Source organism: Necator americanus, chromosome III (genome assembly GCF_031761385.1).
Source record: "Necator americanus strain Aroian chromosome III, whole genome shotgun sequence".
In the NCBI taxonomy this organism is placed as follows: domain Eukaryota; kingdom Metazoa; phylum Nematoda; class Chromadorea; order Rhabditida; family Ancylostomatidae; genus Necator; species Necator americanus.
The window spans coordinates 26,282,251-26,306,281 of NC_087373.1; the positions used below are offsets into that span (position 1 = coordinate 26,282,251).

The 24,031-nt window shown below is 40.4% G+C and overlaps 2 protein-coding genes across 4 annotated transcripts; both read right to left on the minus strand.

Moving 5' to 3' along the window:
* Positions 1-2,069: 2,069 nt before the first annotated feature.
* RB195_010978 (uncharacterized protein) lies at positions 2,070-14,188 on the minus strand (the record flags this gene model as incomplete). 3 transcript variants are annotated; one of them, XM_064192202.1, is made up of 7 exons in its annotated part: positions 2,070-2,362; positions 2,425-2,499; positions 3,892-4,008; positions 10,895-10,970; positions 13,854-13,940; positions 14,004-14,098; positions 14,170-14,188. In XM_064192202.1, 7 exons carry the CDS (start codon positions 14,186-14,188, stop codon positions 2,070-2,072), a joined length of 762 nt encoding a protein of 253 aa, XP_064049784.1. The 3 variants fall into 3 exon arrangements, with proteins under 3 accessions (XP_064049784.1, XP_064049785.1, XP_064049786.1); XM_064192201.1 differs by having other exon boundaries at positions 14,158-14,188; XM_064192203.1 differs by having other exon boundaries at positions 3,880-4,008; positions 14,158-14,188.
* A 3,454-nt stretch (positions 14,189-17,642) lies between these two features.
* Positions 17,643-20,685, minus strand: RB195_010979 (uncharacterized protein; the record flags this gene model as incomplete). Its single annotated transcript, XM_064192204.1, has 11 exons — positions 17,643-17,811; positions 18,348-18,417; positions 18,477-18,537; positions 18,607-18,819; positions 19,094-19,207; positions 19,276-19,401; positions 19,481-19,595; positions 19,675-19,844; positions 20,202-20,296; positions 20,418-20,541; positions 20,638-20,685. 11 exons carry the CDS (start codon positions 20,683-20,685, stop codon positions 17,643-17,645), a joined length of 1,305 nt encoding a protein of 434 aa, XP_064049787.1.
* Between the last annotated feature and the right edge of the window lie 3,346 nt (positions 20,686-24,031).

Genomic DNA, 24,031 nt, shown 5'->3' on the forward strand with positions numbered 1-24,031 from the left:
CTGTGATAAAACAAGTTGCGTTAATTTCATTTTTAATGCTTTTAGACTTTGAGACATGAAATATTTGGGTGTTAATGAGATTTCCCTGCTCGAAAAATGTACTTGTAACAAATTTAGTTTTCTGTGATTGTACGTGTAGAATTAGTTCTGTACAGTTCCTTAAGAATAAAAATGTCTTGCTAATAGTTGTTTTTGCGCGGATAAAGTTAAAAAATTACTCTTGTAACAACAGAAACAAAAGAAATCGCGGCGCTCATGATCGTAACAGATCTACTATGTATGTCAGTGATGAACTCAAACCCCTTTGCACAACAAGCTGTTGCTGAGAAATGTCGCTGTTAGACGAATTAAGCATTTACATAATCTTCTACGTAGCAATGTCTGCAAGCACACCAATAAAATACTTGAATTTCTTCCTAGAGGTTCACACAGAGCTGCACTTATGTCGTACAAAACTCCCTCAACTCAGGACAATTTCATTGAAAAGACTATTAGTTATTTATGTGCGTAAATTAACGTCACCAGTCTGCGACATACATGTCAGGGTGACATAGGCTGAAACTTGGGAACCAATAGGCAGATGTTCCAGCGCAGAAAGCGGGTGCACTGTTGCAATCGTTTCCAATTTTGCCGCCAAAAATTGGTATGAACCGTGATCGCGATCGGGGATTTCTTGCCCCTAAGAAAGTATGATGACGTTGGAAATGAAGACAGCGCGCGAGCGAAGAGAAATCCTGGGATAGCTGCTTTTGACTTCTATGATGCTTATCTTTTCAGTCTAGTGGTGGTTCACTTCATTCAAGGTTTTGGTGAAAACGTTTCTCCAGTTCTTGACACGATGTTTTGAAGACGGAAGTAACTAATGGATATGAGTGCAAAATCAGCTTCGAGTGACCTTGCGTTACGTTTTACGGAAACATTTATCAGAGTGCGCTGGAGCCAACCTTACCGAAAAGCAACGGACTTCTGGAAACCTGAAAGTCTTGGTCGACAAGAAGTTCAGTGAACGAAGTAGTTGTCTGTTGCAAAAGGGGTCAAAAGCTATTATAAGAAAGCATGAACCGTGCCACTGACTTTTAAAAGTGGTAGGAGATGACCACGTCTCACTCTTTCTGATTGTCGTCTTGGATAATCAACGCAGCTTAAGTACGGCTTACGTTTGAACTGTTTGGTGTAGTCGTCTCATAGCTACCTGAAGCGCGGTGAATTAGCGTAAGCGCGTGCGCTCAGTGCGGTGCGATTATCTTGATGCACTTATTTTGCTTAAAAGGTGGTGCTTACTGTAGTTATCTTCGTTGTTTATCTACTCTTGATCAGTTTCGAGATATATATTTTCTTGTTATGTCAACGAGGTTTGGGATTTCTTTGCTTAGGTTTTGTTGGCATAACAAAAAAAACATAAATACACTTTCTAACGCTGAGGATTCAAAAAGAGAGTAGTTGGAGTTTCGAGATAGTTTGCATGGATAAGTCGGGCGTATGTGAATTCCATGTCCACAGATTGGTTAGATGTTCTGTGCCTCGGCTAAACTTCAAAGGTTATCTTTCAAGGGTTATGTGGGTAGTAAGTAGCTTTCCGAACCTGGCAGCGGTGTCTGCCCACGTGCGCGCTATAAAGAATAAAAGATAAGGTGTTTAGCGTTAATCAACCCGCTTGGTATGCGCCCCCACCTTCACTTCAATTCGGAATCGTTTGAGGTTCACGAACGTGTAACTGGCCTATACAATGACTTGCGGGGACCAGCCGATGATCAAGTCAGTGTTTTTTAGATCATCATTAACAAATGGAAAATTGTCGTGATGAAGAAGATATTATATTTGTTATAATTTGCAAATAGTACTAACTTTAGTAAGGAAAAAATTTCATTGTGAATACTATTCTTTCCATTTAACTTAAACATTTATTCAAAAATTGTTATCGTCTCACTACTAATGCTTATTTAAAATGAAATTGCATGAGGTAATATTCCGAATTTTTTCTTTTAAAAGAAGCAACGGTCGTTTAATCCTTCTTTGTTTCTTTCAAAACAAACCATCCCAACTATCAAAGTAGCTGGAACTAGGTGTGTTTATAAACGATACGAGGATTTGGGTGACACTCGTTCAGGTTGTGGAGAATGCGCAAAGGCTTGAAAATTCTGAAGTGTTGCAGCGAACAAAGCTGCTTTCGAAGCGTTTGAACGTTGACTTTGTGTCTTTTTTCTGTCAGACAGAACCCAAGCAGAGGACATCGGCGACGAAGACTTCGGTCTAGCTTGTTTTTCTTTTGAACTCGTTTTGACTCGAAGCGACTCATCGTTATTCGACTTTGATTCTTCATTGAACCGTGCAGAGTTTTTATGGTCTTTGGTGATCGAAATAACTGCAAGAAAAAATTCCGGTGTTGTACTGACCCGCATTCAAAAACTAATTCAAGGCGGTAACCTGAAACTTCTTTTTCCTCATCTGACTGAGTTGACTCTACTTGGAGCCATTGTCTCTCCATTTCCATTTGATCTTCTAAATTATAGTAAAATAAATAAACATGAATAGCGAATAGTAATAGGACATCGTGTTCCAATTCATGAAACGACGGCTCTTTAAAGGCTGCAATGTACGGTGTTAGCTGTCTTTTTGAACCATAAATCTGTTAAATGCACTTGAACGTTAGGCGTTGTATATTTCTACGGTTTTGGTGCAAAAAAACGAAGAAATCATGTTTGAAAAATACCAATAAATAAAAATAAAAACACGCCGTGCCCTTTGCCCGCCGCGCGCTTACGTAGGAAGAGTCTGCATTACGTTCTCGGCGAAGGCAGTAATCAGTGCGCTCAACAACTCTTTTCTATTGTTTTAGTAGTTTCGCATTCTTTTTTCGCATAAGAGTAAACAAACAAATAAATATTGCATTATAAGGAGTAGAAAGTCTATTTAAAGTTATTTTTCATAGTCTTTTTGTTTGCTGTGCTCGTTGAATATATCTAGGGAGTTTTGTTAGTCTGGAATTGATCTCTGCCTTATTTTCTCTTGTAATTTCGCAGTATTTTTCGCGGCAATGAACGAATTGTTTTCCTCTTGTTCAATAGTTTCTTCTACTGCTAGAGGACCTCCTTGAAGAGGTCAATTTGTAGGAGCTGGATTTCTGCTCTATTTGTCCTTTAAATGTAAGTGATTAGCGTTCTTCTTATATTTTGGGGTTTGGCTCTGATTACGTTTACAAAACACGATAAAATAAGTTGTGAAAAATCTTCACTTGACAAGACTAATTAGTTCCACTCATCCACAATTATGGAAAAAAATGAGAAAATTACAGAGCAATAAAATGAGCTCTGACGCAGACCGCCTTCACCGAGCACGTAAAACACCACCCCGTTATACTTTTTCTTGCAACTGTAAGTTTTCGAAGCTACTTATAGTCGGGTTGAAGCGACTTGAAGCTCCATGCAATTCCGAGAGCGGCTTGTGAGCGGCAGTGATCCCACTTCAACCCTGACCGAAGGCCCCATCATGCCGCTCCGATCGCCGAGCTTCATGTCGTTTTGAGCGAAGTAGGACTTTCCTGGAATCAGGCTAACAGAGCTGAGAACATCTTTTGGAAATCCAATTTCTATTAAATGCCTGTTAAGTAGCGTTTGGGAAAATTCCGTTCTAAAGATTCTCTAATTTTCACCTACCTCAGTTCATTTTATACTTGCCGCTGTTTGGCAGTAGATTTCAATTTTTCAGTCAGATCGGTGGAAAAATTTTGTTAGTTCTTCCGCACGCGCATGGTAGCAAGTGTGAACGCCGTGTCAAAAGTTTGCATTTTACAAGTTTAAATTATCTGTTTCACCAAATCTTAGGGCATCCGTTCTTATACTTTGTCCTCGTATTTGTTTTTTGAGTTCTCCTTAATCTAACCAGTTTCACAACCTTCCAGTTGCAAAGCCATGGTACGTAAGTAGAACGGGTCCTCGTATTCAGATACAATTACTATTCGGAACATGTCGTTGTCTCCATCGCAATAACCCGGTAACGTTGATGGAGAACCTGAAGGAAACATGCATGATTGTCATGATTTCATCGTTATTCATAGTGTTTATGATTTTCCGTAATACGATCCTAACTTTTTGGAGATATTGTTGATAACTGGCCGAAAACATTCGCGCTCCCTGCCCAAATGACGCCCAGAACTCCGCAATTCTTGTAGCACCTCAAATTCGCTCTTCACATAAGCACACGCTCTAATAGAATATGAAAAGCCAGTCGATGACTACATAGTGAGAGCAGTTCGGGCACCAATGGGGAGCAGCTCTCGTTCGGATCGGATTAAGCAACAAAGTTAGTGCGAATAATGTCAAATAATATAGTTCCAACTTTCCCTCTTAGAACATACTTCTTATTTAGTAATGGGTATTCACAAACCACCTCCATTACGCAGATGAACTTTAGACAAACCAATAAACCTCGCGTGAGCTCAACATATCATCAGTACCGTGGTGGTGCCCGGAAGAAGCGCAATCGTTGGAAGATGCTTCCATATGCTTTTTTTCACTTTTTTCTCATCCAAAGAAGTGCCTTCTCCGCTCTTCAAAGGTGATTTACGAATGGTGTTAGTGTGAATGATGTTCACATCATGCAGTAAAATTATTCTTTTGCGGGTAACGGTCAAGAGGTACTTGTATGATGTGCCGCCGCGTATCCAGGAGGCTAACGAGCGTCGTTAAGTGCACCGCGCGTCTCCTGATACCGTCATGATCGCTACAGTAGCCTGATTGCTCCTCTTGTGCTACCTCTTCAAGACACCCCGCCCCTCCACCCTCCCCACCCATTTCGCCGCGTCCGCCGCTCCTACGACGATTTTTTTTCGCCGCGCCTGTAGCTCTTATGATGCGCTTTTAAAATCGAACGGAAAGGAAAATAGCTGGTGTTAGATGTTGTTTGAAGGTCTACTTAAACTTTAACTTAGGTCTACTTAGAGTGTGCTTGTAAGTTAAAATAAAAGAAGGAAAGAATGAAATAGGTTTGTATAAGTGATATGCCATTTAGAAATGCGAGTGAAAATGAAGTTATCCTGTTCCGACTTGTTAGGTGGAAAACACTCATCCATCTCTGGGAATTCAAGAGGTGCTTCAAAAAAATGCCCCACTGGTGTTATGCTATCTTCGCAGACATACACTGTGCCTAAAGGTATATCTCGAAAATACAAAGGTTTCTGTTCGCCACTAATAAACCTAACTGGTCATGTTGATTTTATGCAGGGAATAGATAGAATTGAAGAGATAAAACGCTGTTGAAAGAAGTTTGAAGAACCATACAAAGTTTTATTATATAAAACTGCATAAAACGTACAAGCACTGAAATATTTGACATGCGCTCTACTATAGAAGCATTATATCTATGTAAAATTTTGACAAGGTAAAGTGTAGAAAGGAGTTTAAAGAATGTATACAAAGTAATAAGCGTATAAAAATGCTGTTATTATAGCTGCTGCAGTTGAAAGTTGAACACGAATTCGTTGAGTTCGGCATCGTAACAAACACATACTTATGCACTGCTAGTTTATATAGGAGACTTAGGGCATGAAGTGTGTTAAATTATGAGGTGTGAAAATATATGCGTGTTATTCCTGGAGCATCTTTTTGAGGTAATTTTTACTTATGTAAGGTTACATTGGATAGAAGGACTACTTCTTCTCTTTTATTCCAAATAATATGCGCTTAGTTTGCTATATCCGTACATCAGAATTCGCCGCGGCAAATTCGTTTTTCACTCCCCCCTCCTTCAAAATGCGCACTATCCACCGCTTCGTCGCGGCACGAACGTCGCGAGTGGCGTTGATTAGAGAGCAAGAGGGATCTGGGGTGTAGGTGATCTCAGGCGGTCGTGGAGGATGTATAGCCGGTGGAGCGGCAGCGGCAGAGGAGCGCTCACTGTGCTGAAGGGAGGACAGGAGCTGTAAGCCGGTTTTCACGCGTACCTCTTGTCATGCACCCCATCAAGGATTTTCTACCAAAGATAGGATCAGCAGGAAACCTTTTCCGGTGAATTTTCCCCATGACGTTTTGCTCACATCACACCAGCGCGATCAGCTCATTTGGCATACCCCTCGAGGTGGTGATGTCAATTTTTAGTGCAGGTTCCTATTTGAGAAAAGTATTGCGTATCCACAAAATGCTGACCCATCAAATTGAAGGGAGAGCTTATACTTTAAAAGACTGTCTGAGGAATTCGCAAGCATTACGGTGCTCTGATGCATAACTTTTTGCGCAAGGTGTTCTTAATCTTACTGAGGACTGAGTCGCAGCGCCCAACGGTCGACACGGGTCCAGAGGATGGAAAAACTGTTAATAGAAAAATAATGGATTGTTCAAAAGTATGTCTACTCATTCTCCAAGTTTGGCGTTCTGGGTAGTTTTAAACTATCCTACCGATTTTCAATGTACATTACACGAAGTTGTTAAATAATTTTATTTAAAAAAAAACTGGTCGTAGTACCGTGCGAAACAATACGCTCTGCCTTAATTATCTTTCATCGAGGTAGCAGGTCGTTAAATGTACAGGTCATTTCGCCTCGACGAACAGATTATCGCTTTATTTATATGTCCGGCGTTAGCCGTCATAAACAACGTTTCATTTCATCTTCAGAGGTGTTTCAAGTGACGAAGCACTCTCAACTACTCCTACTTCATGCCTCAGCAAGGATCAATTCTGAGCGATCTACAATTTTGAAAAACTCATTCATTTATCATTCGGACATGTCCCGAAATTGTGAGCCAGCAAGTGAATACAGATATGAATTTTTTTAAATATAGATATGGGCTCAAGTACTAAGCACAGCTCTCTTTAGTTCTTCAAATGAAGCCGAGGTAGAATGGCACACCCATCACAGTCAAACTGATAAAAGAAATGGTCGCACTCCAAATCATGTGCGACGCAAGCAATGTACTACTTGGGCAGTTCTGTCAATGTGCTTATTAATTCTGGAAACAAGATGTGGGAAACGATGAGAAAGTGTATGTCCGGGCTTAAGAAATGGGAAACGTTAGCAATTAGGATTAAGCAGTTAAAATATTAAGGTATTAAGGTATTTTTCCACTCCTCTTGTCCTCTTCTTCGACTATATGTCGTGGAGCCGCACTAATTTCATTCTTCATACTCTCTAGCACCAGAACATTTATGTAACGACGTTAGATCAGTCCCACAGCTTTCGGGAGCTGGAGCACCAATCTGAATATCGTTCAATCTATCTTGCTGCTTTTTGGGTCCGCTAGACCGGTTTCACCGCTTCCTGTCCTTTGACCTACTGTTACATACAATTTTTTCTTTTGGTATGTCAACCAAATCGCGTTATTATGATAAGAAATATGAGCTGCTCTACAAAGACTCCTCTGACCACGAGAAACGGCAACTCACGAAACAAGTGGACAGCGTTGGCCACGAAAGGGAAGCCTCTCCCATCAATTTCATTTAGGAAGAAAGAGTATCAAATTCTATGGTATTCTATGGTTTGATAACAATGAAATGTTAATTCAATTTTACGCTTATATGGATAAAGTATAGTGTCTGACAATAAACACTCTGCTTTGGATGCGTCACCAAGTTCACTTCAATTCAGTATCGATTGAGGTTTGCAAACGCGTATCCACTCCAAACAATGATTTGCGAGGGTCACCTGTTGTATCAAGTCAGTGTATCTATCCTCGCAGACATGTCTGCTACCATTTAATCGTCCACGGAAGGATGAAGGGCTTGGTTAGCACTAGGGCGGATTTGAAACTGCGATAGATCGTACAGACACAACAAAACCTCTTTTAGGCTCCGTTACAACCATCGCCACTTATATACTTAAAACTTGGAACTTAAATGACCCGTCTTCACCGAACGTGCGGCCCCCGCATCTTTTAAATTCGTTTCATTCCCTCGCCATTGTCATCGAAGATGTTCTCAAGTTTCTCCCAGCAGGTCCATCCGTGTAGCAAACACGTCACCCCATCTCGTTGGTGGTCTCCCTAGAGGGCGTTTAGCATCTCTTGGGATCCACTCTAGCGTTCTTTTAGTCCATCTATCGTCGATTCTTCTCATGATGTGACCGGCCCATCCACGTTTTGCTTTCGATACATATTCCGCTGGGTCGCGAAGACGAGACATTGCTCCTGAGTCGGAGCTGCGAAGCCCGGCTAGATGTCGTGTGTGCCGGTTAAAATTCAGAAGACATCTCTCAAGGCTTCTGTGGGTAGTAAGTAGCTTCCTAGGCGTGGCAGCGGTGTCTGCTCACGTCTCCGCTGCGTAACAAAGCGCTAGAAGAACTGTCGAGTCGAACAGATGGGCACGAAGATCATGGTCCGTCAGTTGGTCCGTAGCTTCCCTGACGGCTGCGAATGCTGCCCATGCTGCTCTCATTCTTCTATTCAGTTCTTCCTTCAAGTCGTTTTCCATGTTCATAGAACGTCCGAGGTATACGTATGACGGAGTTTCCACGATTTGGGAGCCTTCAAGTTGTACTCCTCCGTCCTCGCAGTAGGCGTTCTTGATGAACTGTGTCTTTTTTTTGTTTATTCGCAGTCCTATTCTCTTCTCTTCTTCGTTCAATTCGTTGAGCATCGTTTCTGCTTCATTGGTACTGCTCGAAAAGAGAACGATGTCGTCCGCGAAACAAAGGTTCGAGAGAAATCTTCCATCAACACGTATGCTCCTTTCTTCCCAAGAAAGTGATTATCCATTGCAATGCAGCCGTGAACAGCTTCGGCGATATAGTATCGCCTTGTCGTACCCCTTTTCCAATGGGTATGGTGAGAGGGCGGTGGAAAAGCTGTATCCTAGTCGTGCATCGATCGTAGCAATTGGCTAATGTCCTCACATACGACGCGCCCATACCTTGATCGACCAGCGCTGACAGTATTGCATTCGTTTCTACGCTGTCGAAGGCTTTCTCATAGTCGACGAAGGTTAGAACAAGGAGCAGGCGGTATTCCCGGCAAACCTCTATGACCCTCGACACGGTCTGGATGTGGTCCAAGCAGCGGAATCCAGCTTGTTCTTGAGGCTGATCATCCAGAGGCTGATCATCATCCGATCATTCATCCAGCGTCCTAGATATGCGCGTGAGGATGATCTTGGTGAATACTTTGTATAACAAGCTCAGCAAGCATATCGCACGGTAGTTGCGAAGGTCCTCTCGGTCACCTTCCTTATGGATAAGAACGGTTCGCGAGGTCTTCCACTGGTCTGGGATCCTTCCTTTCTGTGCGCTGCTAAGATTACATGAAGCGGATGGCCACCAGCTCGAAGAAAGTCTGTTGATATAAAATCAGGTCCGGATGCTATGCCAGATTTCATGCTCTTGATAGCGACTCGTACTTCCGAAGGGAGAATCCGTGGTGAAGCTTCACCAGTGGGGATGATCGAGCTTGACACAGGAGTTGATGAATGGAAAAGGTTCGAGTAGAACCTCTCCGTAATGTATTCCATCTCACGACGAGAAGACGTGCGAGTTCCGTCTTCGCTCGGCAAGGTTGCGGAGTATTATATTCACGGAGATCCCTGCGGCACTTCTTTAGACTCGTTATTCTTTCTGCTGCTTCCAGAATCTTCTTCCTCCTGTACCGCTTTTCTGCTGTTAGTGTTAGTACCAGTGTTTGCTACCGCTCAATGAGTCATGAATTCGGATCAAGCCTCGAAGTCTTTCTTCTTTCCTACAATTCCTTGGTGATCTTTGAAATTCGATCCAAGTTTGTCGTGCGCGGCTTCGAGGCACGCTCAGCACAGGCTCGTAATCCTCTGAGCAACATCTCGTAGTCCACTTTTGAGTCCTCTTCGATGTGCCAGTCACCTTGGGACAAGGAGTTCTCGAGTACGCAATTGTCGTAGACGACTTCTTTTCTCCGTTGCCGATGGCAGGTGTTCTTTTCCATCGTGTGGCTAAGTCGTATTTTCATACGAAGGAGACGGTGATCAGAACCACAACAAAAGGATGGTACTACCGAGACCACCCCTGGTTGGTGAGTATGTGGACGATCTCCGCACTAGTAGCGCCATTGGGCGATTCCCATGTCCATCCACGGTGATCTTTCTTCATGGAAAGAGAATTCTCATGAAAGAGGCGAACGGCGGGCAACAGCCCGGCGAGACGATTGCCATTTCCATTCCGGTCCCTAGTCCAAATCTTCCGATCCTGTATTCCTTTTCTGTAGCCTTTCCTAGTTTTGCGTTGAAGTCCTTGACAACGAATTTTTACAGGAGCTTCTCGTTGCGGATCAGTTAGTCCAGCTCCTCCTAAAACGCGTCCAATTCAGAATCATCAGCTGCTGATATTGGTGAGTAGCAGTTGATGATGCTGATAGGTTGGCCAGACAAGGTGACAGGATCTCGTGTGAGTTGACGGGATGGACCACTAGACAGGAAGACAGGTGCACAACAGAACTGACACCGCCTACATATGGCCAAGTGTGTAGTGTACAGGGCCAAGCAGTAAATATGCTTGAGTGGCAAAAAGACTTTTTTCCTAACTGCGCAGCCCTGCCACGGCTAGTTCAGCTTTCATCACAGGTCGTCGCCCAACCTATATGGATCAGGAAGCAACCTTGCGACATTTTGCTAAGACGGTAGTGAATCTTAGCAGTGAATAGTACAACACCACTTATATGAATAGTACAAAATCACAAGATGTTACTTATGTGTTACAAGATGAAAACTCCTTTTGTTCCTAAGAAAAGTCAAGCAACTCCTCCCACACTTCTCAAATAAATGCTATTATTGCTAAGACTGTACACCTTTAAGTTTCACAACGGAACCATTCTATATTCAAAGATTGCAAACTATCCAGGAATGGAGCGGTGAAAGAATATGCTGTTTATACCTGATTCGTCTTCACCTGTGTGTAGCTACATAACTTTGATTCACATTTGCGTATTAATAAGATTCGAAAGTTACCCACCATAACTAGACTTCCGCTGTTCTTGGAACATATTTTCAGCATCGAGAACTTTTACATATCCTTCATACTGATATATCTGAATTATGTTCAGATAACATGGTATTCTATGTATAATCATCACATATTATTACATTCATCATTTTATCTGAACTATTTAGCGGTTACAAATATAAAAGCAGAATGCGAGATGTTTGACGAACCCATCGTCGCCCTCCAATCTATCAATTTCGAAGAAATTTAGATGACACGGTTAGCTGATTGTTCCTCTCTTTGTTAAGAATGTTGTGTTCACAAACATTACGTCTCAATTTTTTTTAACATTCGTGACCTGCTTGTCACGGACAAATATTCGGACACAGAAGTGCGATGCCCTGTTCTTAATAATAATTTGATTGTGAGGGGAACTTGAAGAACATCATATACGTTTGAAAATTAGCTCAGACGTTTAGCTCGGACCTATAGTGTTATGATAATAATCATGAAATCGTAATATAGCCAATGACAATAATAAAAGGGATAAAAGGCGGAGCGCATAGCCCATCGATAAATTCTTATAGGGATACGGTTTCGAACCATCGATCTTGCAATCACGGCAGAATCTCTGACCAACACCGTTACACCCTTCCCGATAATGATAATATTAATAATGAATATCGAATGCGCTGTAATTTTAGAGTATTTCAATTATGAGCTGGTGTTTGGTAGGCTCTTTGAATTGCTGATTTGTCTTTGATTTCAAGAGCTCCAATTGACTCTACTGCTCTTCTGCTGTGGGGCTATTTCCCAGACAGTACTGCGTGCTAGAACATGATCTAGTACGTTCTCAGAAACTCTGGTCTGCTTTTGATTTTTTATAGAAGAAGCCGAGTTCCGCACCTGTTTTCTGCAATTCACATAACTTGCATTATTGAGTGAGCGGTACATACACAAAGTGATGGCGCATTGCTGTTTTGGTTTAGTCATGTGCTCATTTTTGTTCAGTTTATCTTCAACTAATTAGAGCATTTTCACATGAACGGTTCTGACACTGACAAACGAAGAATTTATGGCAGTGAGCTCACCATACATTTACTTTAGAGGATGTTGTCGTGCATCTTTTTCTTCAACTCACGGTTGCATAGAATAATGTGAAAACCACAAGGATAGTAATAATAATAAGGTTCCTACAGTGGAACAGATGAAGGATGAAGTGTCTGGCGTTAATCAATCCGCCAGGGATGCGCCACCACGTCCACTGCAATTCAGAATCGTTTGAAGTCTACGAACGTATAACTGGTCTATACACTGGCTTGTGGAGACTAGCCAACGTGTGAAGTCAGTGATTTTATCCCTCCAGACAAGTCTGGTACAAATTTATCGACCCCGGAGTCATGACAACTCGGTGAGAGCTAGGGCGGATTTGAACATCCGATCGCTCGTGTAGAGAACGCAATCTCTAATCGATTGCGCCACACCCGCTCCGTTCAGGTTAAGAGCTAGCTAGTATTCAAGCGGTTGTATGTACACACTCTCACATAGAACAGAAGGAAGAGACATACAATCTGCACCTGAGCTAACCGCAACTCCTTTCTCTACGTGGCAAGGGACAACCCCCTTTGCGCCAGAAGAGCTGCGAAAGCGGAAGAACGGAAGCTTCAGCTCGATTACATTCTAACAAAGATTTCCAGACAACGTCCGTTTGTCAGATATCTGGAAATCTAGAGCATGTCTGGGACGTCGCATTCGATTTCGACCAGCGCATACTTTGATTATATTATATTTATGTATATTCCTAGGCTAGGTATTCCTAGGCTCTGCACTTAGCTTTTCTGAACGTCGAAACCGCTTTCGACACTCCTTATCGAGACCGTCTTCTCAACGCACACCTCAACGCCGAAAGAATTCTAGGTATAGGAATTCGTAGGACTAATCAACGACACGAATAGAAGAAGAACTGCCACAGTTCGGATACCATGCAGATGTACTACACCGTTTGTAGTGAAACTGGAGTGAGGGGCTGTGGCGGGACCCTTTCTGTTCAACTATGCCGTCGATGGCATAATGCGAAGAACGATTGAGCAGTGTCCCGCCGTTGTCATTTTAGCACCTTCTACACGTACCTTGGTGGATCTCGAGTACGCCGACGATGTCGTAATATCCGTTTCTAGTACCATGAAGTTGCAACAAATTGTGAATCTTGTATTGAAAATGGCTGCAACCTATAGATTGTGACTCCGTTTTGACAAATACAATCAGATACAAATACAAGAAGTGGTATTGATATAGAAGTGTAAATTTCGAGATCCTCAACGTGAATCACGATGGACGGACAACCTTTTGAACTCGTGGACGAACTCTGTTATTTGAGCTGTATGGTGAAAAACTGTGGCGAAAAAGAAAGATATTCAACAGAGATGCAGTGAAGCCAATTCGGGATACTCCCTGTGGTCGGCCTCTTCGGCCACGAAGTCAGGCTGCGAGTCCATCTATCCGCAATTTGCCCTATTCGGGTGTAAGGATCAGAAACCTGGGCAGCACTGTCTAGGGTGATGGAGAAACTTGGCTGAGCTTGAGGCATTCTGGTCGTAAAAGAACGGAGGTTTTAAAAGTAGATCTGAGTACAGCTGTTCACAAGCAGTTCAGTTGAAACAAAAAGTTTCGCAGTTGATTATGAAATAGCGACGGATTGGTAAACTCTATACGAGCACTGCTAAACATTGAAGAGGGTGCGCTCGGACATGTTTAAAGATGACACACCCCGGCGAAGATGCGGATAGCCGCATCTGGTCGTAAAATTCGCCGGCCGTTTAAACCAGTTAAATGAAATTTACTTTGACGCCTTTCTCAGTAGAATAAGTGAACACCTCTGGAGCCTCTAAGTCACCTCATACCAATATTAGTACTGTGGAACGCTGCCAAAGTACAGCACCAGTGTTACTCTCTCGCATAGTAGTTTAGAGTGCAGTTTAGAAATTACTACCGTAGATCGACATGCTCCATTATCAACCTGCTTTTTTGTCAACAAGCAGAGTTCTGCAACAGTAAAACTCTGGACATCGTATTTCACCTGAAAATGCAAGATATTTTGAGCTTTAAGCAATGCTAAGATGTGATACTACACACGAAGCACCATTTTCGTTGGCCTACTCGATGACCGCCTAGTCAATCGGATCACTTTTCTCCTAATGGAACGCCACCATGGCATATACCAGCGCCTCCTATTCGCTGAAAATCGCTCCAACTGATGAAAGCTTGGCTGACAAGAAAAACTAAAGTGAACTCACAACACAGCTCACCCGCTAACACGCCACCCATCACTCATCTATGTTAAGAACTGATCCATCCTCGTTTCATTGAGCAATTGAGCATGGGATGTTATAAACATGATATGGCCATGGAGTTTCCACTCTTCGAGAGTCTTGAGGTGATATGGGGACAAGGATGCGCTCTGGAGATCTAGTTGTTGACGTGATACTTGATATCTAGCTGCTGATTGATGTGACGAGAATACTGTGAAGAACCAAGCAACAGCAAATGACGGTGATCCACCAATGAGGTCCACAAAAGAGCAAACAAATAAACATGTTCGTAATGCACATAGTATGCGAAATAAATGAATCAATACTAAGCTACTGTAGTTCAAACGTTCTCATGTCTTGAAAGCTCGACATACTTCGTGTAATACTGTGTCAGACTGGAAGACGCTTTAAGCGTCTTGGATTCTTGAAAGAAACTCTTCGAAGAATAATAGGAACAGAGTCAAACGTGTGATGGAATCTTCCCATCGGGAGTCGAAGGGGGTCGTAAGGGAGTGTGTTGTAGGAAATAACAGCATAACAACATAGCATGTTTCTTGCTATTTTAAAGCATTGCATTGATTTATTAGATTATTTAATATTAATGTTAATAATTGACTTTAATATAGATTTATTAATTTTAACTTATTAGGGTTTAATTACCAAAAAAGCTCAGGCTCTGTGCACACTGATAGGTCCGAGAGATAAGAGGACCAAAAGAAAAAATATAGATAGCCTTTCAAAGAAGAAGGTTTGCCTTAAAGAACAGTCATATCGCTGTTTTTCCACCTCAGAATCTTTTTTGGAATTTCGATGGGACAAAATTTGAAATTTTCCGACTTTATTTGGATTTGTCCTATCTAAATTTTGAGAAAACCAGTTGGTAGGAAAAGGAGAAATTTTGCAAATAGAGGTTTCCTTTGTTTTCCTATCCGAATGTATGGGTGATTTTTCTAAACCCCGTCCCATTTTTCTGGTATGGGAAACAAGGCAAAGTCCCAATTTTCGCTCGTGAGAAGTGTCTGATCTGGAATAAAATACAATAACTCAGGATAACTTAGCACAAAGCAAGCCTTGTTCCAAAACGTTGTAGGAGGATTTTCTCTATCAGATGTTACATCACTCGATTCCCAGGGCCTCCCACCTTTTCCAAATTTTTGATGGGACAAAGATGGGAAATATGCCATTCTCCCCGTCTTCGTCCCATCAAAATTCCAAAAAAGAAAAACAGCGATATTCCTGTTCTTTAGTACAAACCTTCTTCTTTGAAAAGCTACTTAAATTTTTTCTCTTGGCCCTCTCATGACAAAGTTATCTCCCAGACCTATCGATGTGCACAGAATCTGAGCTTTTTTGGTTATTAAATTCCAATAAGTATAGTTTTGAACTGCCGAACACTACGTATAATTAAATTCTTCACCTTTGGGAAGTGGTTTCAAGACTCTATATGTTTTGCAAAAATTTGACCCAATGGGATGTAGAACTCGCGTCGCCCATTATCATATTGTAGAAACAAAATATTGATTTTTTCAAGTTTTTTTTTTCGTCGTTCTTCTCTAATTCGACCTATGCACCTGACTCTCCTCTTTTTTTGTCGTATTATTTGCTTTTATCAGTATTTTAAAGTATTTCATAGATTTTAGAAAAAAAGTACAATAGAACAAAAACAGAAATATTTTAGTACCAAATATTCAACAACATTTCAACAATTTTCATTCTTCTACCACTCGGTGTTCATTTGCTTCTGTGAGCTTCTGAATTTCACATCTGCCTATTCTTCCAAGGCTATTTTTCGGTTTTATTTTTTTTTTTCGAAACGAAATTCCCAATATATTGAATTGGCAGGAACCGAGAACTCTCGCACGAGCGTTGGATATGCAGCATGGGTTCACTAACCTCTGCGATTGTGAATTGAAGTGAAACACACAAAATTGGCGCCGACTTGTCGAACTCGGCAAGTCGGCGGTGTAGAAGGCTTGGTTCGCCTGTACCACAGTCGCAGCGGAACCTCTGCGCTGCACAGGTCCAACAGTGATAATGATATCACTTATTACACCCATTATTTTACATATATACCTCCACTTTCCATTCATATAAGATTACTCACAGTGATAGCAGTTACGTATGGATCTCACTTGAAAAGCTTCTCAATGTTGTACCTGAACATTTGTATTAGAACATGCTGTTTTTGAAAAGTAAAATAACCAGTCTAAGAAAAAAGCCGGAAAATCCAATCACAAATATAACCGTTCTTCTTGAAGTGTGTGTTCTTAGAATTTCTTTCTCAAGCAGCAATCTCCTGTTGGCACAAGCTTCCAGATATGAATAATTCGACTCGGGGCTTTTCTCTCATCACTTCCACTCTGGTGATATCCTGGTGATATCTCCAAGCTCTTTAATGGCACATTCTCGTTTTCAAACCAGAACTTGCAGTGTAATGTGTCTCCAAGTGAAATCGTTCTTTAGGATATATTCCCTATAAATACAGCCTTCCGGAAAAGTACTAGAGTCCAGAATCTTCTACTAGATTCATCAATTAGCATAAGTTCGCTTTGATCGGAATTTGTTTGCTGATTTGATAGGATTTGATTAACTTCATATTTCGAAGTAAATCCGTGACAATATTTTTGAAAAGTGAATCTAAAAAAATGCCGTATTTTTTATGTTGATTGAAAAACGTGAAAAAATATATTAAAGTGTTCCACAACGATAGGTTCTAATCCGCCTTTTGTAACCTTATTGTTCAATATTGGAACTTGCCTACTACTAGGGAGTGTCATGTTTATTTCTATAGGGATCTTTTCAAAGGAAACACAGTTTAACAAGCGAAACTATCATTAAGTTAACAACTGCTTTGGGTCGACATAAGTCAGTCGCTCAAAAACTGTTATAGTCAGGATCATGAACGTTACATTAAAAACTGAAACTTGAGACCTAAGCATGACAATCACATTCATCTTGTACCGTTTAGTAATTAGTTTAAATAAACACATTCTGCATTTCGTGGAGGAAAAGAGGTCACTAGGTGCATCATGTGATACTCCAAAATAAAAAAACACATATTTTTTTTAATATTCCATATAAAGATTCCTAATATATTACAATTCGTTTCTTGGGCATTTGAGAATCCTTTGAAGGAGTGAAACGATCATCATAATAGTTTATTCTTGCTTACGCACACTGCAATTATTTAAATGTACAACCAGTTGAGATGAGATCAAAAAGAGGATAGAAATTTAACAAATTTTTGCCACTGGCGAACTCCTCTAGGTGATAATATGAGACGGAAATCGAGGTAGTTGCAGGTTCCGCTCCTACTACATTGTGCAACAAATACATCATGAAATTCTTCTTACAATCATAGTGGTTTGACTGGTATCAAAAATAGAAATTCGTGAAATTATTATGATTATTATTAATACTGATGGCTTTTCTGAACAAGAAAATTGACTATAACAGCAACTAGAAGCGTGTCAATCCGGACATACTTTTTTCGTTTTTATACTCGATATTTTTGCTTTCTTCACTGGTGGTGAACCCTTGAACTCGACGTCGAGCGAATCTAGTGATAGAGCTGCAACATTTGCCTCTGCAATCGGTGTTGACGGCTCTTCGCCATCCTCCTCGAAAATCAAGCGTTTCCTAGAATCAAGCGTTTCCTATTAACACCAGCAGTACTACAGGATAATATTTCCACTTTTTCACAAAACAAGGAAGTGTTTTCCAAATTACGTGTTTAATCTTTTGACAAAACTCGGAGAACAAATCAGAGGAAAAATATGTTTACCTTTTTTTTCTTTAAAAAAGCTTTAAAATGAGGAGAACTGATCTTTCCAAGCAAACTGTGATGATATTTGCCTTATCACTGCAGGAAAGTGGTGTTGAGGCAGAGTATGCAGAATTTGTAGCGAAGGTTAGAGAAAATAGGAAGAGAAAAGAAAAAAGTTCAAAAGAACGCCTTGGGTGAAAAATGGGAGAGAATCCTCTCCCTTTCTCTTCAAACACAAGATTTCTATAGCAACAGGTGACTGAGAGCGTTGTTTGCATGGGGAAAACATTTTTCGATGACAAGTAACTTTCTAAACTTATATGGACACTAATTTCCATATGTTTGTTTTTTGCCTTTTTTTTGGAATCTAAAGTTGAACGTATATTTAGGTTAATAAAAGAGGTGTTACCTCAGTGGTGGCGATATAAATGTCTTGTCGTACTTTCGCTTCGCTCGCAAAGAAGGAGGATGAACAACATCTAAAAAGATTTGTAGACACATGAATAATAACAGTGTACATCCAAAGCCGCTTCCTTACCTTCACTTTCAAAATCCCAATCCTTATCGATGTAATACTCTTTGTCCTTAGGTGACTCAACCTGAAATTTCAAGAAAAAAGGCGTGTATAAGAGAAATTAAGAAAAAGGGGAATGAATCTATATTCCTACCCTCCTTATCCTCTTGAAGGTCGCTCTACTAAAGTGAACTTTTGTCACGTCTTCTAAGAGCTCTGCTGCTGATGGGCGAGACTTTGGTTCGTGTCTCAGAAGTGAGGCGATTTTCTCTTGGACTTCTAATGCGACATCGGCAAGCCATGATTCCGGCCAGGAGCCTTCCCGGATCATAGACCGATTAGTTTCTATGTCAACTTTAGTAGCCAACTGAAAGGTGTATTTTACCTCAAATCAATCACAAAGCAAACATGGAGAATTAAATGAACTATCAATTAGTAAAGCTTGGAGACCTACAATGGAAACCATCCTTCACAAAAGCCCCTCTCTTTAGAAAATTTTGAATCCTTCTGTACAACAGTTTATTTGCTTCCATGTTACATTTTTAGACATGATTGAAGAAGTTTATAATTTGCTTCAACTTGCTACTGTACCGGAACCAGACCAAAATTTCTTCGATGTCAGGTTTTTATAAAGATTGTACCTCTAGCATTGTGATTCCGAGACTGTACATATCGGCCGCTGATGTTGGAGGTTCATTTAGGAGTTCCGGGGCCATGTAGTTTCGATCGCCTTCATCAGCCCATTCCGCCGGAGTCTACAATAATATGGGTTTCTTCGGGGATTTTTCTCTGTAACTCATATCTTGTAGTTTGAAGTCCTCACCATCGTTAAATTTACTGCCAATCCGAAGTCGCCCAGCTTACACATTGTGTTGTCTAACGAGACGAAGATATTCGAAGGTTTCACATCTAAGTGCAGGAGCTTTTCGGAGTGAAGATGTCTCAATGCCTAAATAACAGTATTATTATTTATTTATTATTTAGCTATTTTATGGTTGTATTACTTCCTAAAGAATGGATATGGATACCTTGAGTGTATCCTCCAGCACAGTCCAGAGTTCCCTTGTTGAGAGTGGTCCAAATTTAGCTCTATAATCGTCTAAATTCGGTCCACACAATTCTGTTTGAATATAAAGACGTCCTCTGAAAAATGGTAGTGGATATTTGCGAAATAAGAAAAAGTCAGTGAAGGATATCGGGAGTACACCCTCTCACTACTTGCCTTTCTTCCCAAGCCTTCTCAAATCGCACAATATTAGGATGGGGTGTGATGGATTCGTGGTTGATCACTTCTAACAACTGTCGACGTCTTTTCCCAGAGGACTCGAATGTTCGCAAAGCTTTTTTGATGGCAAAGCGTTTTCCCGTCTCCAGGCATTTCACGTCTAACACCTGAATGAAAACATGGAAAATTAATGTGGTCACATTATTTCTTGGGAGTTCCGAATATAGTTTTTTTTTTACTATTCAGTGATTACAATGGTTTATTTTTCCATTTCATGAGTATTTCTAAGCACATACCAAGTTTTATGTAGTATGAATTGAAATGGAATACAATTTGTCCTTACAGAATAGAAAGAAATTCAAATAGTACTAGAACATTTGAAAGCGTTGGAGTTTCAAGAAAAATATCTGCACCGCTAGGTCAACCACATAAAAGTAGATTTTTTACTCTTTTATATATGTATCAAGAAGCGAAATAATCCAGAAATGATGACATTTTTGAAAGAAAAGTAAGCAGTGACGTACTTGTCCAAATGAACCATTCCCTAGTATTTTGATGACCTTGAAACACTGTTCCATGTAGGTTTTTGTCTTCGAGAAGTGGTACATCGGACTGAGATCTACAACGGAAAATTAATGAGAAATAGAAGCAATTATAGTGTCAGTAAATACACAAACATAAATAACTACAATAAATACAACACAACAGAAAACAAGAAAGACTGAGATAGAAAAACTCACGAGTTCGGAGCGGTGTTTTCTTAGCGGAAATCTGGTGAGGTCTCATTACAGGAAATCCCGGAGGATACACTCTACCGGAAGATCGAGTTGTTCTAGTAACAGAAACTCGTGAAGATGGGTGTGTCTGAAAGGAAAGTATGGATTGGGATTTCTAACTCATACGACACTCTGCAACAACTAAAAATTCTGAAGAAAATGAAAATAAATAAAAGATTCTTACGTTGTGTGGCAGTGGAGGATGCTCGGTTAAAACCTCGCCACACTCCATGACTTCCTTCAGAATTTTAGAACTTTTTTTTCTGAAATATGCTATGTGAACGTTTAATACTGCATGAAAAATAAATTGGAAAAGCAAAGTGCAGAGAAGAATACAGAATGTAGACTAGCTTGGGTTATGGTAGGAGATCAAATGACGTATGTTCGGGGTCACCTCAGATAGGTCGCGTTGTTCCCAGCAGTACTAATTCACACCTGCTATATGACATTCTCGTCCTTTTGGCAATAATCACAGTATCCTGACTACTTGAGAGGTCAGTAATTACCATAAGCGGACAAAGTAATAAGATGACAATGACCAGCACACAACCGTTGCCGAAACATCGATTACTTTGAAAGCAAATACGAGGAATCGATTTCGTTGCCGTCCGCTGTGAGAACTCACTAAAGAAGTTCAGAGGTTCACTGTAGAATACTAGAATGAAAATTAAATAACCAATCAAACACGGATATTTGTTACTCTAAAAACAGTCAATGTCGACTAGAAAAGGAAATGAAGGATTCATGCTCCACTGGATGAAATAACTTGCAACCACTGAAAATTTTCAGTGCACAAACATAGCCGAAACTTTCTTTAGGGCTTTTCGATTCTCTGTGACTGAAAACTGCTTCGTCGTTGCCAGAGATGGGTCACCTTAGAAGAATGTCATTAACAAAAAGTGTTTTCTTGGACATTGACCAAAGATCTATGATCCTTCGAGATCACATTTATGTGTTCTATGCTCTCAATTTACTTTTACTTAAAATGCAATGTTCTAGGGACTACGACGATTCAACAACACCTTACTTTCTTTTTGGAGGTACGCAGGTAGCACTGGAACGGTAAGAACGGAACGTCTAACACGAAAGCTGCATAGCAACTTTTTCCACCCTTTAAGACAAATAGACAACAAATTATAAGTGCAATTAATTAATTTAAAAACTAGTATTCCACTATTATTATCATTCTGCAACTCACTGAATTCGTAAAGGAGGATGCTAAATTGATGTTCACTCTAATGTTGTCCGGAACACCACGGGATTACTGTACTATTCGTAGGAATACCAATGAGAACATCACTCTTTCAGAGAACTCCGCGTTCCACAGAGGTTCATTATTTTTGTAATAATGAGGAAACAAATATTTCATCTTCAAACAAACGAAATCATGATCCTCTGTTTTTTGACGCTCTCACAATTGAGGAGCGTCTTTCAGGGTGTTGAAGAAAACTTTTCAAGTACTCCTTCAAAGTAATTTTCAATATTTTGAAATTTCACCAATGAAGAAATACTAGGAATACTCAGTACTCAGACCCTTTCGTTCTCCATCAATGTCTGTGATCTGATCCCGTTACGATGCTCCCTCGTTGGGCGTGTGCACGAGCTGATCGGAGCTGCATGCTCGAAAATCTAAGCCTCCTTGCACTCTGCCGTTCGTGCCAGCTAATTATGAATTTATTTATAGGAAGGTTTCTGCGACACTATGAATAGTATTGTTTATTATGATTATTATTGTTCATTATTATGACCATCCGATCCACAGTAATTTGTATTTTTGTCGCTTTGCGTAATAAACATGGCTTCTATCTTCAAACAGCAGGGGAGCGGGAAGCAAATCGAAGTTCTGCTGGGTGTCGTACCAAGGAATAACGTGCCACCAAACTTTGCATATTTTTGAATAAAAAAGAGCGATGATAACCCAGTGATGTCAATTGAGGAGCTATCCTCTCCACGAAATTCACGTGGTTAGCGTTTTTGTTTGTTTCGTGTTTCCTTTTCATTGTCATTATTTTAAAGGCACCACAAAATTGACTACATACGATTCTACATCATAGATATGGGTCGTAGTGTAGTTCAGGAACAGGACTGTGATCACACTCACTTCTCCCTAGTAATGCAGAAAAATGTGTGTCAAACAGCTTTAGTGACACCAATGTCTCCTTAACGATGCAACTTATTACGCGTAGCAGAATCATGGCACTTCGCAACGGTTTTGTGGTCATGATGATGGGACAGCTTCTGCTTCTTATTTCTGTTATATTAGCGATTGGAATGCGAACGTAGGAAGACAATGGAATTGTCAAATCTGATCCAGAAAATTATAGTCGTGAGCGTTCCGTACCCTACTTATCCTCCAATTTCGTGATACGCTGCCTTGAAGAAAGTGCACTTTTCATGCTTGTTTGATTGTCATTTTTGTTGGAATGAGACATTATATTACATTATTATATTATTATTGGTTACATTGGAACAGTGAATCGGTTGTAAAATCTCATGGAAATCAAATAATGCGTTTAGTATGCTCAGTAAAGTTAGGTAAAAGTTAAAGGTAGTAGGTAAAACTAACCGTAATGTAGTCTATAAATTTGGATATTCGAAACAGAAGATCCCCAATAGCCAACTCGGAACCGTACTTTTTTGTCACGCCGTTTGCCTACTGAATTTCCTTCTGATTCTACTTACACAAATGATTTAGTCACATTTTAACTCCTTCTCAATTTAGAATAATTAGAGGAATCCTTCGCAGATCTCTAACATTCTCTGAACTTTGAAACGAAATCAGAGTTGCATTGCTTTCAAAAGCAGGCAATTCCTTGTCATCAACGTTATTTCATAGAAATTCACGAATTTTCGCTGCCCATCTATCAGCTATCAGTACAAAAGTATGCCTAGGAACACGGAAGTTCATTTCCAGTTCTTCGTACTCCTTTTAGAAATTGAATCACATCCCTCTATGCGGAGAGTATTTGGGGTTGTTGGATTTCCTCAAAAGAAGGGAGCGAATTCAACAGTATGGAATTCGTGTGTGTTACTGGATATCGGCTAAGAAAATAAATTAATATAAATAAATCACTCGAAGCGGTGCGGTGGAGAATGGTATGGTGTGTACTCGCCTCTCACCCCCACGTTCAATTCATTTCCTCGCAGTTCCACGTGAATCCCCTTGTCTGTGATCGTGACGTGATCTCATCATCTGTCGATGCGAACGTCGCTAACAAAAGCCTGGAATCGAAAACAAACTGAAAAGTGAAAAAAAAAATCAGGTGAATCAAATATTAGGAAAGAATTATTTACATTTGACAGAAATTCGTACTAAATCATGGCCTGAGTACATAATACCTCAGTGGACGGGCAGAAAATGCATGGCTAGTTAAAGCTCTAGTTAAAGTCTGTGAATTAAAACGGAAATCCCTAAAATGCGAGGATAAGATGTTAAATCTGGCTTTCAGTGAGCTTACAGCATCAAAAAATAAATGAAATTCATTTAAATTCGATGAGGACATTGCAGTTGCAGTAAAGATCAGAGTCTGTATCCAACATACTTATCTTTAAGAGGACAAATACGATGGGAACGAAAC